Source organism: Onychostruthus taczanowskii, unplaced genomic scaffold, assembly GCF_017590055.1.
Source record: "Onychostruthus taczanowskii isolate IOZ18803 unplaced genomic scaffold, ASM1759005v1 scaffold15, whole genome shotgun sequence".
NCBI classification, from domain to species: Eukaryota; Metazoa; Chordata; class Aves; order Passeriformes; family Passeridae; genus Onychostruthus; species Onychostruthus taczanowskii.
In genome coordinates this window covers 12,980,108-12,995,723 of record NW_024498685.1, presented here as the reverse complement: position 1 = coordinate 12,995,723, position 15,616 = coordinate 12,980,108, and the positions used below count along the sequence as shown (strand labels likewise).

General features: G+C 39.3%; 1 protein-coding gene across 1 annotated transcript in view; it reads right to left on the bottom strand.

The window, feature by feature from the left end:
• The window catches only part of PLEKHA5 (pleckstrin homology domain containing A5), a 164,749-nt gene that overhangs the window by 65,874 nt on the left and 83,259 nt on the right, over positions 1-15,616 (bottom strand). The window contains exons 3-4 of the mRNA XM_041398703.1: positions 3,981-4,064; positions 2,928-3,048 (exon numbers count right to left, since the gene is read on the bottom strand). Of these exons, the coding sequence (XP_041254637.1) occupies positions 2,928-3,035 (108 nt within the window). The 5' untranslated portion in view covers positions 3,036-3,048; positions 3,981-4,064. The remainder of the gene's footprint in view (positions 1-2,927; positions 3,049-3,980; positions 4,065-15,616) is intronic.

Below are 15,616 nucleotides of genomic sequence, written 5' to 3'. Positions count from 1 at the left end.
ACATAATCCTGTTTATCTAGGTAGTGATTTTAACAGCAGGGAGAAAAATAAGATTTAAAAAAAAAGACAACTACAAAAACAATTTCTTCATGGCACAGAGAGATGAAAATAAATACTTGTGTAGCAATCTGAAGCCTGTGGGTTTTCACAGCCAGGGGTCTGTGCTAGTGCCTTCATGTCTGGAAATACACTTCAAGCTACAGGAAATAAGCAGCACTTAACAGAGCTGTAATTTGTTATTTGGCTCCCCTCATGTATACAGGGGGAAAGGAAGATTAGAATTAACAGTTTTACTGGGCAGGAACTGATTTTTGCCTCACCTCAGACTGGCCTCTGGTCAGCAACAGACTCCAGAGAGTCTTTCTGACACAAAACAGAAACTTCTCCAAGTTCCGTATCTATCCATCAACATTAATGGAAGGAAGAATTTTCTCCTGTACCCCTTAACTGTCTGAAACTTCAGCTGTACACCAATTTTTTTCCCATTCCTCATTACATCCCAGTATCAGGTGTGGTCATGAGTTATCTCTGAAAACAAAAACCACCTAAAAAAACTGGTTTGGCAACCACACAAAGCATCCTTCTCCTCTGTAATAACTTCTCTGTAACTTCCCTCACCAATATTTGATTCCTGTTTTGTTGTGCTACAATACACAATACTACTATTATAGTAATATAAGACTGCATATATATGTATTATTATTAAAATTATATATAAATATATATCTTTATATATGATTTTATATATCATGCACAATAATTTAACTTTTGACTACAATATATAGTCTGTAGTTTGCATATATATAATTCTATATATAATGTACTATATATTATATACATAAACTATATATACATTTTTAGATATAATATATTACATTATATATAATGTAATATATAATAAATTATATATAACTTTTAATACAGAATATATATATTACATTTTTTATATATATACACACACTATATATATACTATATATACAACACTACAAACTACATATTATAGTCAAAAGTTAAGAATTTCAGGCTTTATTGTTTGAAAACATGAAGAAAAAAATAAAAGAAAATCAGTTCTGTATCCAGGTAAAACCCATGGGCCATATCTATAGTCATCTTTAGAAAGGATTCAACTCATTATCCCTGAATAGCTGCCAGAAAAGGCAGATTGATATTAGCTGTGGCTCTCCTTTCCCAGCATTCACCTCCCCAAAACCAACACTTCTTAAATGGTGTTGCACTAATTCAGACAAATGCACATCTGAAAACTGATGCACAGTAATTACACATGCAGCCACAATAATCATATTCATATTTTAAGTGCATTTAAATAACTAGAACAGGAGGAATGAAAAGTAGAGCAACAGTCTATTTTTTTCAAAATGTTATTTTCACAGGAAACTAAAGTGTCATTAATCAATGAAAGTAAAAGAAATCACAGTAACTGAGCCATAGAAATCTTAATTTCCTTCTCAAAGATTATGAAACAAACACTAGGCTAAAGGGCATTTTCAACTTCTCTTTTGAAAGAGAAGTGAGAAAAATGTAAGACACGTGCTCCTAAATTGTAATTAATTTTGCATATTTGACCTGAGATTGCTTCCCAGAAAATGAATTTTGAGAGAACTAGCTATGTAATTATTGCATTCTACATCACTGTTGTGACTCTAACAAGAAAATACCTGGGGTTTTTTGCTTGGTTGGTTGTTTTAGGGCTTAGCTGGTTTTGTTTTTTACTGTTATTGTTTGGGGGTTTTCCACTTTGTTGTATTTTAAACTGGTTTTCCTGCATGGACTTAAACATGATCATGTGAAAGTTGAGATGGATTTTGTTGCTGTTCATAATACATCTGTGACTCTCTATTTTTCCCCCCAGCAACATTAATAGATTAAGACACTTTGCTCGTTAATAACAGTTTTCTAACATAGGTCAAGGATTCTGCCTGTCTCATGAGATATTTAAAACAACAAAAAGTTTCCAAAATGCACTTGAATTAACCTTGCAATGTTTCTTACCACATGGTAAGTCAATTATTTCAATCCAAGTTTCTGACATTAAGGAATTTGCTCAGTTAGAACACATTCCCAAGTTTATTTTTCCCTTATAGGTTGGATAAATTTTCTGAAAAAGCACTTCTCAGGGTTAACATTTTCAATGACTAGCTAAAGCACAGGGTTTTCCCCCTTGTTTAACTGTTTACTACTGGCTAGAAGAGATGACAGCTCTTGTCTGTCATCACTGATCAAAGCTGTTTTCTTGGTCTCCTAGAAAAGTTAAGGCACTTCTTAATTTTGCAGCAAGTGCACTTCTCTCTCAGGAAAGCTGAAAATTATAAAAAAAAAATTTAAAAAGTACACAATAGGCTCATCAGCTTTATCCAATAAACCTGAAAGTTGGTATGAACATTTACCTTAACCTCCTGAGAAACTGGGTGAATGGAGAAGTAAAACATAAATGAAGGTGACCCTAGGATTCTCCCAAACATTTAGCAGGAATTTTTCTAGGAAGCCAGGACTTCTGCTTCTGGCCCAATGTCACCTGCTGTTTAGCACAGGGTCACCTCCCACCTCTCTCACAACTCCTTCTTGCACACAATCCCAGCCCTCTCTGTTTTACCTGGACACATCCAGGCAATTGTTTGTGATGGAGCAATTTCTGCAACAGGCCCAGGTGCCTCATCAGTCACTCAGGGTTTTGCTGTTCACACAGATCAGAAAGGTCAGTTTAAGTCATAAGATCTGAGATACCTGATAAAAATTACAGCTACAGTGACAATTTGCTTGAGACACCTCACTTTCCAAATTAAACCTGAAAAATATGTAAGCTTTGTTTCTCTTTTTTCAGTGGAACACTAACACACAGCACTGCCTAGCACCTCGTGGAATAGCTGAATTATTTTAGTTCTAATTTATTTGGACATAAAGACTTACTCTGCCCACAGGGCTCATTGGATGAGCAGCATAATCTGATGCCAGATTATAGTTAGTTGCTTCACATATCATGCTTACTGGTCGCTCCTTCTTTTCTTCAGATGACATTGCTGCAGCAGTCCTGAAAATAGAATATGTAATAGCACTGGAACATGCTGTGTGTGCAGACTGCTAATAAAAAGCACCCCGAGATGTAGCTTTGTACAGCCTGTGTCCTACTTTTCCAATTTGAAAGCAATTCACACTTCATTGCAGAGTTACCTGCACTGTGTTTTAAGCTCCAACCTATTATAGATGAATTTGAGGATCTTGCTTAAAACCAGAATTTCTCTCTTAGCGCCAGGTGTTGGTGGGAGGGAAAAAGACAGGTATGAGTGTGAGATGGAAATGGGAAGAAATGCTCTCAAAGGCCCCCTCTGGCTTTGCCCCCCTTTCACACTGGTGGAATTTGGCCAGTTCTGATGGTTTTCACTGGAGCCACCATGTAATGTGTTACAGCAATGGTGGTGGGGGGGACACCCAGAACCCAGACACCAACAAAATCCTGAGGTCAGGCATGAGCTCCATGCACACCTTCTTGTATTGCTCTACAACTGCAAAGACAGCAAATCCCAGCTATAATCCAATGATTCAGAAAATGCCCCAACTGGCCAAGGAAATAATGAGTTGAGGAGAAACTATCAGGCAAAACGTTATATATTAACAACTTGTGGTTGTCCCTAAGTGATTATAAAATTTATCCCTTTCTGAAAGTTTATTTGATTGGTATATAATATCTAGGCTGCTTACTAAAATTAGAGTAATTAAAGTGACAACAGGAAATTCATACAGTGCATAAATGTGATGCATTTCTATCATACAACTACGGGTTCTATCTTAAAAATGAGTATAAAATATTTATCATTACTTTCAAGTGATTTAAACAAGTGAAACTATCTACATGTTGATCTGACTTGGACAAATAAATATTGCCACTAGTAATCACTGAATCTTACTTCATTATTAATGGGCTTTAAAACCTGTGTTTTACAGAGTGAAACAGAAGGCACTTACTGCTCATTCACAACAAAAATACAGTTGTCCTGTGATGGCTGTCCTGTCACTGGATGTTTGCAAGTTACTTTTCGTTCATTATGACTGTGAAAGAGAGAGAAAGACAAGTATTAGGCAATGAGTTTTGATTTTCTAGCTCAATTATGTAAATCCAGTACATCAAATGTATCAGTTCAGTGAAAACATTTAAGAATATTTCATTATGGCATATAACAACATAAGTGTACACACTCACAAATGCATATATATATATGCACACACACACACAAAGAAAAAGAATGAGAACTAGTACTGAAGAATCTTCATTGGCACTGCCAAATGCTGGCACTGGGTTGGCAACCATTCTGAATTTTAAAAACAGTAAAAGTGTTTTTAGTTCATGTATCAACATAGATAATTCATTTCAACTAGGACTTTATGTATTCATTAATAGGGTTTCAGCTGGACAGAGATAAGTTGAACATGGGTTATGTAACTGCTCTGTAAGGACAAAACACTACTCCAAAAGCAACTGTCTTCATCCTCAGGACATGAAGACACATAAAATTTCCAATATTACAGATAAATACCCAGTGACTGGAGTAAGAGTGAGGGGTTGCAATCACAGTTCTACTTTTGTAGGTGACTTTTTAATTCAGGGTGCTGCCCAGAAGTGTCTTCTAGAGGCTGGGAGGCTGAGCTTCATCCCCAGCAGCACAAAAATGCTCCCTTTGCATTATCTCATTCCCCTGAAGTGCAGATGCTGATAGATCACAGCAGCTCCCACAGCTTGGAAGAAACTGCCCAAATTCAACAACTATCAGCTGCTGCCACACAGGAAAGAAATGTCTGGGCTGAACTTTCAAAACTATGAAGCACAGCTCATCTCCCAAATATGTTTGCAGCCTTCCTGCTTCGTAAAAACAACCTGAATTCAACAAGGCTATCTTAATATTCTCCACTTTGAAACTAAAATTCTTTGGATCATAACAATTTGCAATTTTAAAAACTGCCTCCAAACAAAAGCCAAATAAAAAAATCCACATTACTTTCATGGTGAACGAATGGATAAGCCTTCATAAACCTAGAGTGCAAGATTAGAAAGACAGCCCAATTCTTTGCACTTCCTCTACTGGGATTTTAGAAACCTACTAATGCCTAAAATAGAGAGACTGTGTTACAGAGCTTAATGATGATCTGGCAATTGCCAGCACTTTATCTTTGCTCTAAGTTCAGCAGATTTCTAAGTTTAGGCCCTGAAGGAGCTGCTGTTGCAGAAATGTATCAATTACAACCAGGAGACAGGAAAGAGACACTCTGAGGACAGCCTGTGCCATTCCCAATTGCCCTGGTCATACAATGCCTCTCAAGGAAATCAGCCCAGATTAAAGAGAATTCGGGTTCAAAACATTCCTGAGGAAGCATCCAGGTTTCTTTGGCTGAGTTTCTTTATTTTTTTTTCCTTTGTGAGCCCTCCTTTTCTTCCCTTCCAAAGCATTTTTTTCCCCTTTGACATTTCAGAAACTCACACCAAAGTGAAAAAAAACCCCCAACAAACTATGGAAATGAGCTGGCCAAAATGCTTTGCAAAAATCTTGCCTTCTTATTCACATTAAACCTTGACAGGTGCCTGTCAGCTGCATCCATAAATGTGGAAATAAGTGGATCAGGACTTCTGCTCAGGGACCAGAAACACTCAGGTCCACCCAAGGGGAGGCACATCCTGTGTTTTGAGTGAGTGCACCTCACTGATGGTACAGAAGAGCCACACCCCAGGACTGCAGAGGGGAAACCACACAAAACCAGGAGGGAAAGAAGGGAGAGAACAGAAAAGTGGGAGAGGAGAGCAGTGGAAGCAATACTCAAGAATATTTTGCTTCAGGTTTGAGTCATACATCAAATTTGCATTCCAAAAGCACCAAAAAATCCTCGAACAAAACACAGTTTTCCTCACTAGTCACACAATGTTGAGATGTATAGGAGGTAGTTGAGATTACATAAAAAAAAGCCAGAAAACATATCACAGAGGATTGTACAGCACTTTCCTTCTAGACCTGAATAGTCACTTCCTTCTAAAAGGGTAAAGCAAAGGGAAAACAGGCTTTTTTCCCCTTCAAGGCAAAGGGAAAACAGGCTTTTTTACCTTTCAAGGCAAAGGAAAAACAGGCTTTTTTACCCTTCAAGGCAAAGGAAAAACAAGCTTTTCTATCCCTTCAGCTTAGACACAAGTGAAATCTCATGGGTGAACACTGGAAATTCAGCTTGTGCAACTAAGAGTGATGACTGTAAATATGTCTAACTGGATGAACAGATTTTAAATACTTCCATTTGAAAACTTTTTCATTACTCATCTCATTATTGCATTTTTGGCAGTAATTTACCTGGTATTTTGACAAGGCTCCTCAAAATACTTGTGCAAGGTGCAGTGAAGCTTTATAATTATTGTCATAACCCTCCCACGTAACAGCAGGTTAAGGCATTTGTTTCAAACTCTGTCTTGCAGAGCACAGAGAGTTTTATTCAAACCAAGCTGCAGTTTGATATTCACAATCCTCATCATCCAATTTCGACAGCTGTTCAGTTATCCATAAACTTCTGGCTACACACTTAAAATTTCATTTATTATACTACAATAATCTATACCATCAATGCCATCAATATCATCAATAAATCTCAGGGGAAATAAAGCAAAAACCTAATTGTTTTTTACTGAGAAGTCTAATTTCAATCTTATACCAAGTCCAATGTGTAATTCAGAGTTTCAACCCTGCATATTTATGTGTCTGTACTTTATTATGTGAAAAGAGAGAGATTCAGCCAGCTAGAAGCCAGTGTTACTTTTCACTTATGGAGAGGTACATCCTCCTCCTTCTCCTTCCAGTTTTCCTGTGTTTTGAGAACACAAGACAACCACACACCAAGTCTTTTGCACTTTTTGTGAAGGCCTCAACTGACCCTTACAATTTTAGGATCTGTATTAATAGCATGCTAAGCACTAGAGACAATGACAGGAAAAAAATTTCCTGGGTATTCCATTACTGTTCATGAGCATATTCTCCAGACTTGGTATGTGGCACAAACTATTCCTCATTGATATTTGCTACTGGAATGTGCTGGCCCCCAGAAATCTACATTATGATGACATGAGAGGAGCAATTAAATGCAAAATAAAGCATAATTCTTGCGTGTATCAAGATAATATTCTGTGCTTGATTCCAGCAATGATTTTGTACCTGCCATAAAAGAATCAAAACCAAACTAAACCAAACCAACCACAAATGTGAAAACCCCAACCACACCAAAATAGCCTCACATGGGTAGAAGTTCCATTTTTAGATATCTCAGTGCAAAACTGGTACCAACCTAACAGCACCAACTTAACTTGACCCCTTTTCTCCAGAATTTTCAAAGTTCTCATTTCCAATCCCTTCCTCTGAAAGCTTCAAGCTTTGGCATCATTTATAAGGTAGCTTAGTTCTGGCACATGGACAAGCCCCCAGAGCACAAGGATTTATCCTGTTCAGGTTAGAAATGACAGCAACCTTGAATGTTACTCACGTTATTTGCCTTCTTATCTACTCTCTTTCTCCTTTCCATCCCTTGAGACCCTTAATCTCTTTAGAAGACAGGATTATTTTACTTATTTTCTAGACACGCTCAAAAAAAAATTTGTTGTGTAATTTTAATCTACTCACTAAATGTACAGTCAACAGCAATCTTTTTGTTGGTTTAATGTGAACCAAGGACTACTGGAAAAAAAAAAGGCCTCAAATATATAATTCAGAGATGTTATTCTATTTGTAAGCAGCAACTAAGCACATCATTCCAGGTGCAGAGCTTGCCAACAGAAGCCGTACACAAGCAGGTTTCTTTGTTTTCTGTCCTGTGTTTTCAGGACTGCTGACCCAAAATGCTGTGTACCAATGTTTTCCTTTAACACACGAAAGTCAGCCAAATCAAAACTCAGATCAGTTTTGCTATTTTGAAGTCGCTACCATCTTTGTCAGTATATTGCAAATGAAATTAACTCAGATAACTGCAGCTGGAGTGGAAAAAGGAGATGTGTAATCCAGTTGTACAGTTAAAATGAAGGGTTAGACCATTTTCCCTCTGGAACAAAGCAGCTCGCTCAGAAGTGGCAACAAAGATCAAAGTACCAGGGTGGAAACAGTTGGTTTGGGGTCTCTCCATTGAATGATTTGGTTGAGCTCCCTGTCCTCTTAAAAAAAAAAAGAGCTGGGCCAGAACTCCCAAACACACATCTGGTTTTCTCCCACTCAAATTAAAGCTAGATGCCACTTCAAAGCTTCTCTCATGCCCTTTCTTTGTAGCCTTTATTTATGTGTTCCTCAGTGCTAAGGCCTTCTCATTTGCTTCTTGTCAATGTGGCCATCAAAGCAAAGGCTGAACACAAACAAAATCACAAACCAGGACACAACTTTTAAGAGGCCTCCACATCTTTAATTTAGAAACACCATTCCTTTTGACAAATGAGCACTGGAGAACACATTTCAGAAGAATGCTACACCAAATATCTATCTGCTTCCTAACATTTATTCTACGTCTTAAGATTCACAGACTGGCAATCTAATCTCTATTATGGATACACACAATCCCCACAAATATACTGAGAGATATTTCTTATGAGAAGCAGTTTTATGCATTTTTCATGACAAAATACTTGAAAAGATGAGAAATAAGGTAAGAAGACCAAGATTTCCAGAGCAATAAAGTCGTTCTCTCTGCATTAATGCTGAATTTCTGCACTGATATTTAAAGGTAAGGTTCAACTGGGAACAAGCATAAGACAGTCTAGGGCAGATTTGTTTGGCTTCTATGAACGAAAACATTCAATTCCTCACCTGGGCTGGGGGTTGAATCAAATCAGCCATTTCTACCTTGTGTGCTTGCTTAGCAGCATAAGAATGTATAATTTCTAATAGCAATAAATGCAGTTATAGTTACCTAACCAAGACTTGTCTGAACTCGGAAAAAATTTAAGTAAATGCAGTCCCTACACACCAGCAAGCAAGGATGTGGTCTGTGGCTATGCTGCCACTTCTATTTTACTGAATCTGTAATGCCACATTTTAGAGCAAACAGCAAATGCAAGCACTCTTTTGCCGGCGCTATCGTACCCTAGAATTACACGAGCCTTTTTTCAATTAAGGTTTTTCAAAAACAAGTTTGGAAACGGGGCTGCGTGGCTCCACAGGCAAACATCTGAGCGTGGTAACTAAACATCAGGGAGCCCCAGGAAAAGTGGGGGTGAGGAGACAGCCAGTCCCAAAGTGCTGACAGACCTGTAACACGTCCCATACGCTGCTGAGAACAAAGTGGTTCTGACCCTCTGTGCGTGCACACGCTTTTGGGAAGGTGCTGACAAAACTCTACTCATTTTCTTGGCAGACAATGGAACACCTAAACCCTAGTTAGTGCTGCCACCATTTTTTTCTGGGCTGCTCTGAGTTTATTTTTCAGGCAACCTGCCAGTTCTGTAGACTTTCCTTTTAAGTCCTCCTCAGCTACAGCTATAGCAGCTTTGGTGTCTTTGCTGCTGCTGTAGTGAAAAGCATCTGGACATTTCTATACAACTGACTGTACAGCAGCTTTTCCAATTTATTTTTATTTTCCAAAAGATTAAGCACTGCTGCCCCAAAATTATAAGCCTTCCTCTCAATGGGACCATTCTAAACCCACACTCATGTCCCAGTGAAAATGTTCATATGAAAACAGGCTTTTCTTCTCACTTGAGCAGATATGATTAACACACTCTCATTTCAGATTTCTAACATAAAACTAAGTTTATGTAAGCAAGAGCAAACATTAAAAAAAACCACAACTCTTTCAGAATACAAGGATGGAACACTTGCTAAAACAGCATGCACTCTATTACAGATTGAGAAGGTTTTAATAAAAAACTCCTCTTGCTAATCAAACACTCCATTGTCAGAAAAAGTTACTGTTTTCAGGGTTCCCAGAACTTTGTGGGAGCTGTCTTTCATTCTGTAAGTAACACATCTGGGAATCTATAAAATACTGAGACTCAGTAAGGGCCACAAAGCCGTGGTGGGAATTAGTGAGATGTACCTGCCATATGTCATCAGTTCATGTAACATTTCATTACATTTTAAGCCCTGGGCACAGGGTCTAATACAGTACCTTGACAGCAGCACTGCAGATGAAGAAAATGTTAAATTCTGTAAGCATTACTCTGCAGTAAAAATTACTAACACCCTGTATGCTATCTGAGTTTAGGAGTATAGTGAAGTGGGTTTTAGAAGGCAGAACTGTCTGTAAGCCTCAGACTCGGAACCCAAGGATCCCTCAATGGTTAACTCCCTGGAGAGATTCCAAGAACCAGAGTAACAATTCTGAAGTGAAACCAGAGTAACAATTCTGATGTGTTTTCTGAAGAGAACCAGGGTTTGGAGCAGCATGGTCCAAAAGCAGGTGGTTTGAAGAGCAGAAGCACCACTGGATTCTCCAGTCTGGCTGCTGCTGCCTCTTCCTGCTGATGACAGGACACCCATCCTCATCTCTTGAGATGAGAACTGGAAGGAAGCAATTGTCACCCTCCTCTTCACAGCCCTGGTGGGGCCATAGCTGGAGTGCTGTGTCCACTTCTGGGCTCCTCAGGACACGAGACATGGAGCTCCTGGAGGGAATCCAGTGGGGGGACTGGAGCATCTCTCAGGAGCAAAGGCTGAGGGAGCTGGGGCTGCTCAGCCCCGAGAGGGGACCTCATCCCTGTCTGTCCCTGTCTTCAGGGAGGGCTCAGAGCAGGGACTGCGAGGCCCAGCAATGGTGGGAACAGAGGAATGGGCAGGAACTGATGCCCAGCTTCCACCTGAACACGAGGAAGAACTTCCACCCTGTGGATTGTGCAGCCCAAGATTGCCCAGGGAGGGAGGTCACCGGGGGACTGGAGCATCTCTCAGGAGCAAAGGCTGAGGGAGCTGGGGCTGCTCAGCCCCGAGAGGGGACCTCATCCCTGTCTGTCCCTGTCTTCAGGGAGGGCTCAGAGCAGGGACTGCGAGGCCCAGCAATGGTGGGACAAGAGGAATGGGCAGGAACTGATGCCCAGCTTCCACCTGAACACGAGGTAGAACTTCCACCCTGTGGATTGCGCAGCCCAATACTGCCCAGGGAGGTCACCTCCCTCTCTGGAGATGTTCCAGAACCATCTGCACACAATGCTGTGCTCTGGGATGACCCTGCCTGGGCAGGGAGGTGGGACCAGATGAGCACTGTGGGTCCTTCCAGACTGACAGCAGATGTCTGATCAGCTGATGTTTTCCAAAATCTTGCTTCCCTGATGCAGGAGGGACACTGCAGCCTCTCCTGAAGAGGTAGAGAGGGCAGAACTAGGAAAAGCTAACTTATAGAGAGGGCAACAAAAAGCCACATTCAACTAAAAAAACCCACAAAAACAAAAACAACCAACCAACCAACAAAACCCCCAAAACAAACAAACAAACAAACATGCCCCCAAAACAAAAAAGCCAAACAAAAAAAACCCCCTGTTCCAAAACAAAGAAAAAGCTGTCTTTGCTGCTAGGTTTTGACCACTCAGATCAGCACACTAATAAATTGGGACATTTCATTAATAGGGGTTAATTAGAAACCACTAATTGGTATTTTCTTGCACATTAGAGATTTTTAGAACAAGAAATGAACCTGACTTGAATTTACAAGGGACAAATGATTACAGATTGCATGAGCACCACTGTACAACACTACCAGAAGAAATTCATCACACCAAGTAAATTAGAGATAATTGAGCTTAGTCACCCCCTCTACAACTACAAGCATCAGATTCAGAATAAACTTTTAGCAAATACTTTTATAGCTAGATAGCAACTTTTACTGTTTTCAAAGCTCACTAGACAGAAAATTATCTTCACCACATACCACTAAGCTCAGTTATGCAAGCCTTGGCCTATTTCATTTATTGAAAGCCTAAGTGAGACGTGCTCTTGAGCAAGATTTAGAAATAGAAGTAGGAATTCAAAAGGCAGATCTGACTTATGCTTCCATTTCACTGTATGAAAATTAGAGATATTTTACAAGAGAAAGCAACTTTAGTAGCAATTCCTCTTAGCAATTTTAACATTATTTTATAATATTTTCAATAATTATATTTTGAAAAAAAAAGGCTAAAGATGCTTATAAGAAAAGTGAATGCAGACAATTTAAGCAGTTTAATACCTACAGATGTGGAAACAGTTGTGCATTTGTTCAAGAAACTCCTATAGAACTGAAAAAAAGTAAAGCTTCTGAGTTTGAGTTACAAATCCAACAGACTCATAAAAATAGAAAATATGTCTAATTTCACTGAATTACTACCTTAAATTCAACAGCAGAATTTCATCAGACATTTGGCAAAACCACAGCGTAGCTTTGCAAATCTTTCTAAGCACATTGGGATCAAAAAATCAACATTCATTAACAGAAGTAGTTAAATACCTTATTTATCTTAAGTTTTCTACCTTTGGTGACATTTTTCTCTTTCTCTTATCTGGTAGTATTTATCATTACTGAGGTTTGTTTGCTTTTTGAGTTGTTTTTTTTTTTTTTGTATGAATGGTGGGTTGCTTTAGTTTTTTTTTTTTGCACTTGGTGTTTCCTTAAGATTGTGTAAATCACACCAATCCTTTAATCATCTTAGCCAAGGTTATACAGAAGTGTAACAACATTGCACTGTCTCCAGACAGCTACACAACTTCCATTTCTTGATCACTTCAGATACCTGGGAACTGGCACAGTCACCACACAATCACACCTCTGGTAAACAGCCATTTTTATTAAATAAAACCACATTTCTATTAGTAACTCAGCAGAAATTTTAGAAGAAAACCATGTTTATCAGGCACTTATATCAGAATACACCAGGTCATAACCAGACCCAGTCTGCTGAGAGAGAAAAATGGTCTGGAAAACTTCTGCCAAGTCATTGTCATCTGAGAAATGATTAAAAATCTTTCTTTTAGCAATCTGAGAGAAGAAAGCAGCTGAAATGTTTATCAGCTGTGACTGTGGTACCTATTCAGACATCCTGTATTTCAAGCTGTCCCTCCCAACAGTTCCTATTTTGCAAGAAATAAGCACCGAGACTGAAATTTATAAAAGTAATTATTTTACAAATGAACAGTCATCACTAAGGCTTTAATCACTGGCCTTCTTAAAGCCATTGTGAGGATTTAATTGAATAATCTTGGTGGTCCACTGATAGAGCATATGCAAATATGTGCAGCAGATCCTAGAGGATAATTAATTGAACCTTACAGCATGTGTGGGCCTGCATTCATCTCAGACAAAAGAGTACAAACTCCATTAAAAATATTCATTGCCTGTGACGTGAAGTTCAAGCCCAGAGACACACGGGGTGCAAAGTGTGGCACTGAGCTGGAACACTGAACGTGTCACTTGTCATCCCCAAGGTCCCAGGGCACAGCTGAGCCTCGCTGAGCTCTCCCTTCCTTCAGTTCATTTGGGTGCAGCTTCAGCAGCTGATCATCTTAGAAAAATAATAATATTATTGCCTTAGAAGAACAGCAGCAGGTTGTTCTACAAGTCTCCAAAAGATTAAAACGTCAGCAATAAATAAAATTGGTTTGGGATTTGTTTGACATCACAAGTAGATGAGAAATTATCCCAGGATTTTCTCAGAACCCTCACATCCTTTAAAACAGACCCTACACTGTTTTCTTGAAATAACCACACCTAATGCTCATTTGCTCCTAAACCAGACTAACAATCCTGGGCAGATAGAATGCATTTGAATTTAGAGGTGTGGATGCCAATCAGGCTTGTGGGGGAACTTCAAGAACTGATCTAACTGCAGAGAGCTCACATACCCCTCTTTTATTTCATTTTAAATTCATCACTGCCTATTATTCATCTTGTTAACTTCAAGCATTTATAAAAAGTAGGCAGGCCTCAACTGCTTTTGAGGAAAAAAAAAAACCACTGCTTTTCAGGAAAATCATCCTTAAACTATCCATAAAAAAACACCAAAGAGTATCATACTTTGATGTGGTGCTCTCACAACTCATCTCAAAACATCAACACAAGTCCTAATTAGGCAGAGTGTCAGCCCAGATGGACCCACCTTCTGATCTACAGTTTAGCTCTGATTGTCAGAGTTAAGTGAGTGTCTGCATTAATTGTTGGTGCTAATACCTGTCAGCAATTAGCAAAACCAGCCCTGAATTCCACGCTGCTTAACGCTATTAATCCGCAGCATCAACTCCTTGCTTTGATGTGCTTGATTGGAGAGCAGTGGAAACCCCCAGTTTTATGTGACAAGAAAAGGGCTGAGAAATGTGACACAGAAACAGGCAGAGCCGAATTACACCTGGAACTGGAGGCTGCTGCCCTCCCTCTGTTAGCAGCCCCAAAATGGAACACTGGGAGCATTTATCCACAGCAGCACAGCCAGCAGGGTGAGGGAGGTGATTCTGCCCCTCTGCTCTGCCTCCAAGCTGCTCAGAGGGATGGAGCTCCTCTGCCATGAGGAAAGGCTGGGGGAATTGGAATTGTTCAGCCTGGAAATGAGAAGGCGTTGGGTGACCCAGCTGAGGCTGCCAGTAGCTGAAGAGAACATACAGGTGAGATGGGGAGAGCAGGTTTAGATTGGATATTAGGAAGAAATTCTTCCTTGTGAGGGTGGGCAGGCCCTGGCACAGGGTGCCCAGAGAAGCTGTGGCTGCCCCGGGATCCCTGGAAATGTCCAAGGCCAGTTTTGATGGAGCTCTGCTGGAAGGTGTCCCTGCCCATGGCACGGGGCTGGAAGGAAATGATCTTTAAGGACCTTCCAAGCCAAACCATTCTGGGATTTAATGGTTATACAATCTAGATGCACTGGTCTTAAAAAAAAATCTCCCAAGGTTAGGCAACAGTCAGATTCACACCAACAAATGAGATGCACTGGTCTTAAAAAAAAATCTCCCAAGGTTAGGCAACAGTCAGGTTCATACCAACAAATGCAAAAAAAAAAAACCAAAAAAAACCCCCAAGTAACAAACCCTCTTTCAAACACAGTTTTAGTTTGCTTTCTCTTGATCTGTTATTATATGCATTATCAGAACTGGCAGGATCCTCCTTCTGCTAGTTCAGAATACACAGAAAGAAGTTAGTTACATTATAGCAGTGTTAATCAAATGGTGCTAATACTTAAGATTCCTAGGTGTGCAGAATTCTTTCACATCACTCAAACCTCTTCCCCCAAAATTATCACAAAAATGCAATCTTAGTTAAAAAACCCCCACGTACTAAAGAAAAACAGGTAAAAGGATGCTCCCATATACAAAATATCCACAATAAAAGTTATTTTGAGAAAATGAATTTTTAGAACTACTCTACCTAACAAATTGCAAAAAAAAGCAATTCAACCTAAATACATTAAAAGATTAAATCCTATTTCCTTAAGTAATGTTTTACTTCTTCCCATCTCAATGCCAAATTTCTTTTAAAATAAATGAAAGCCACAATTTAGACAGATGGCTGAAGAGGTAGCAACACCAATACTCACTATCAGGTAAGGAAGCAGAGCAGATGAAGAGTAACACTTTCTCTCTAATTAAAGTAATTCGGCCTTTTTAAATTAAGGACAAAAATCTTTATAACAGGTAAACACAAATTAATTATTTAAA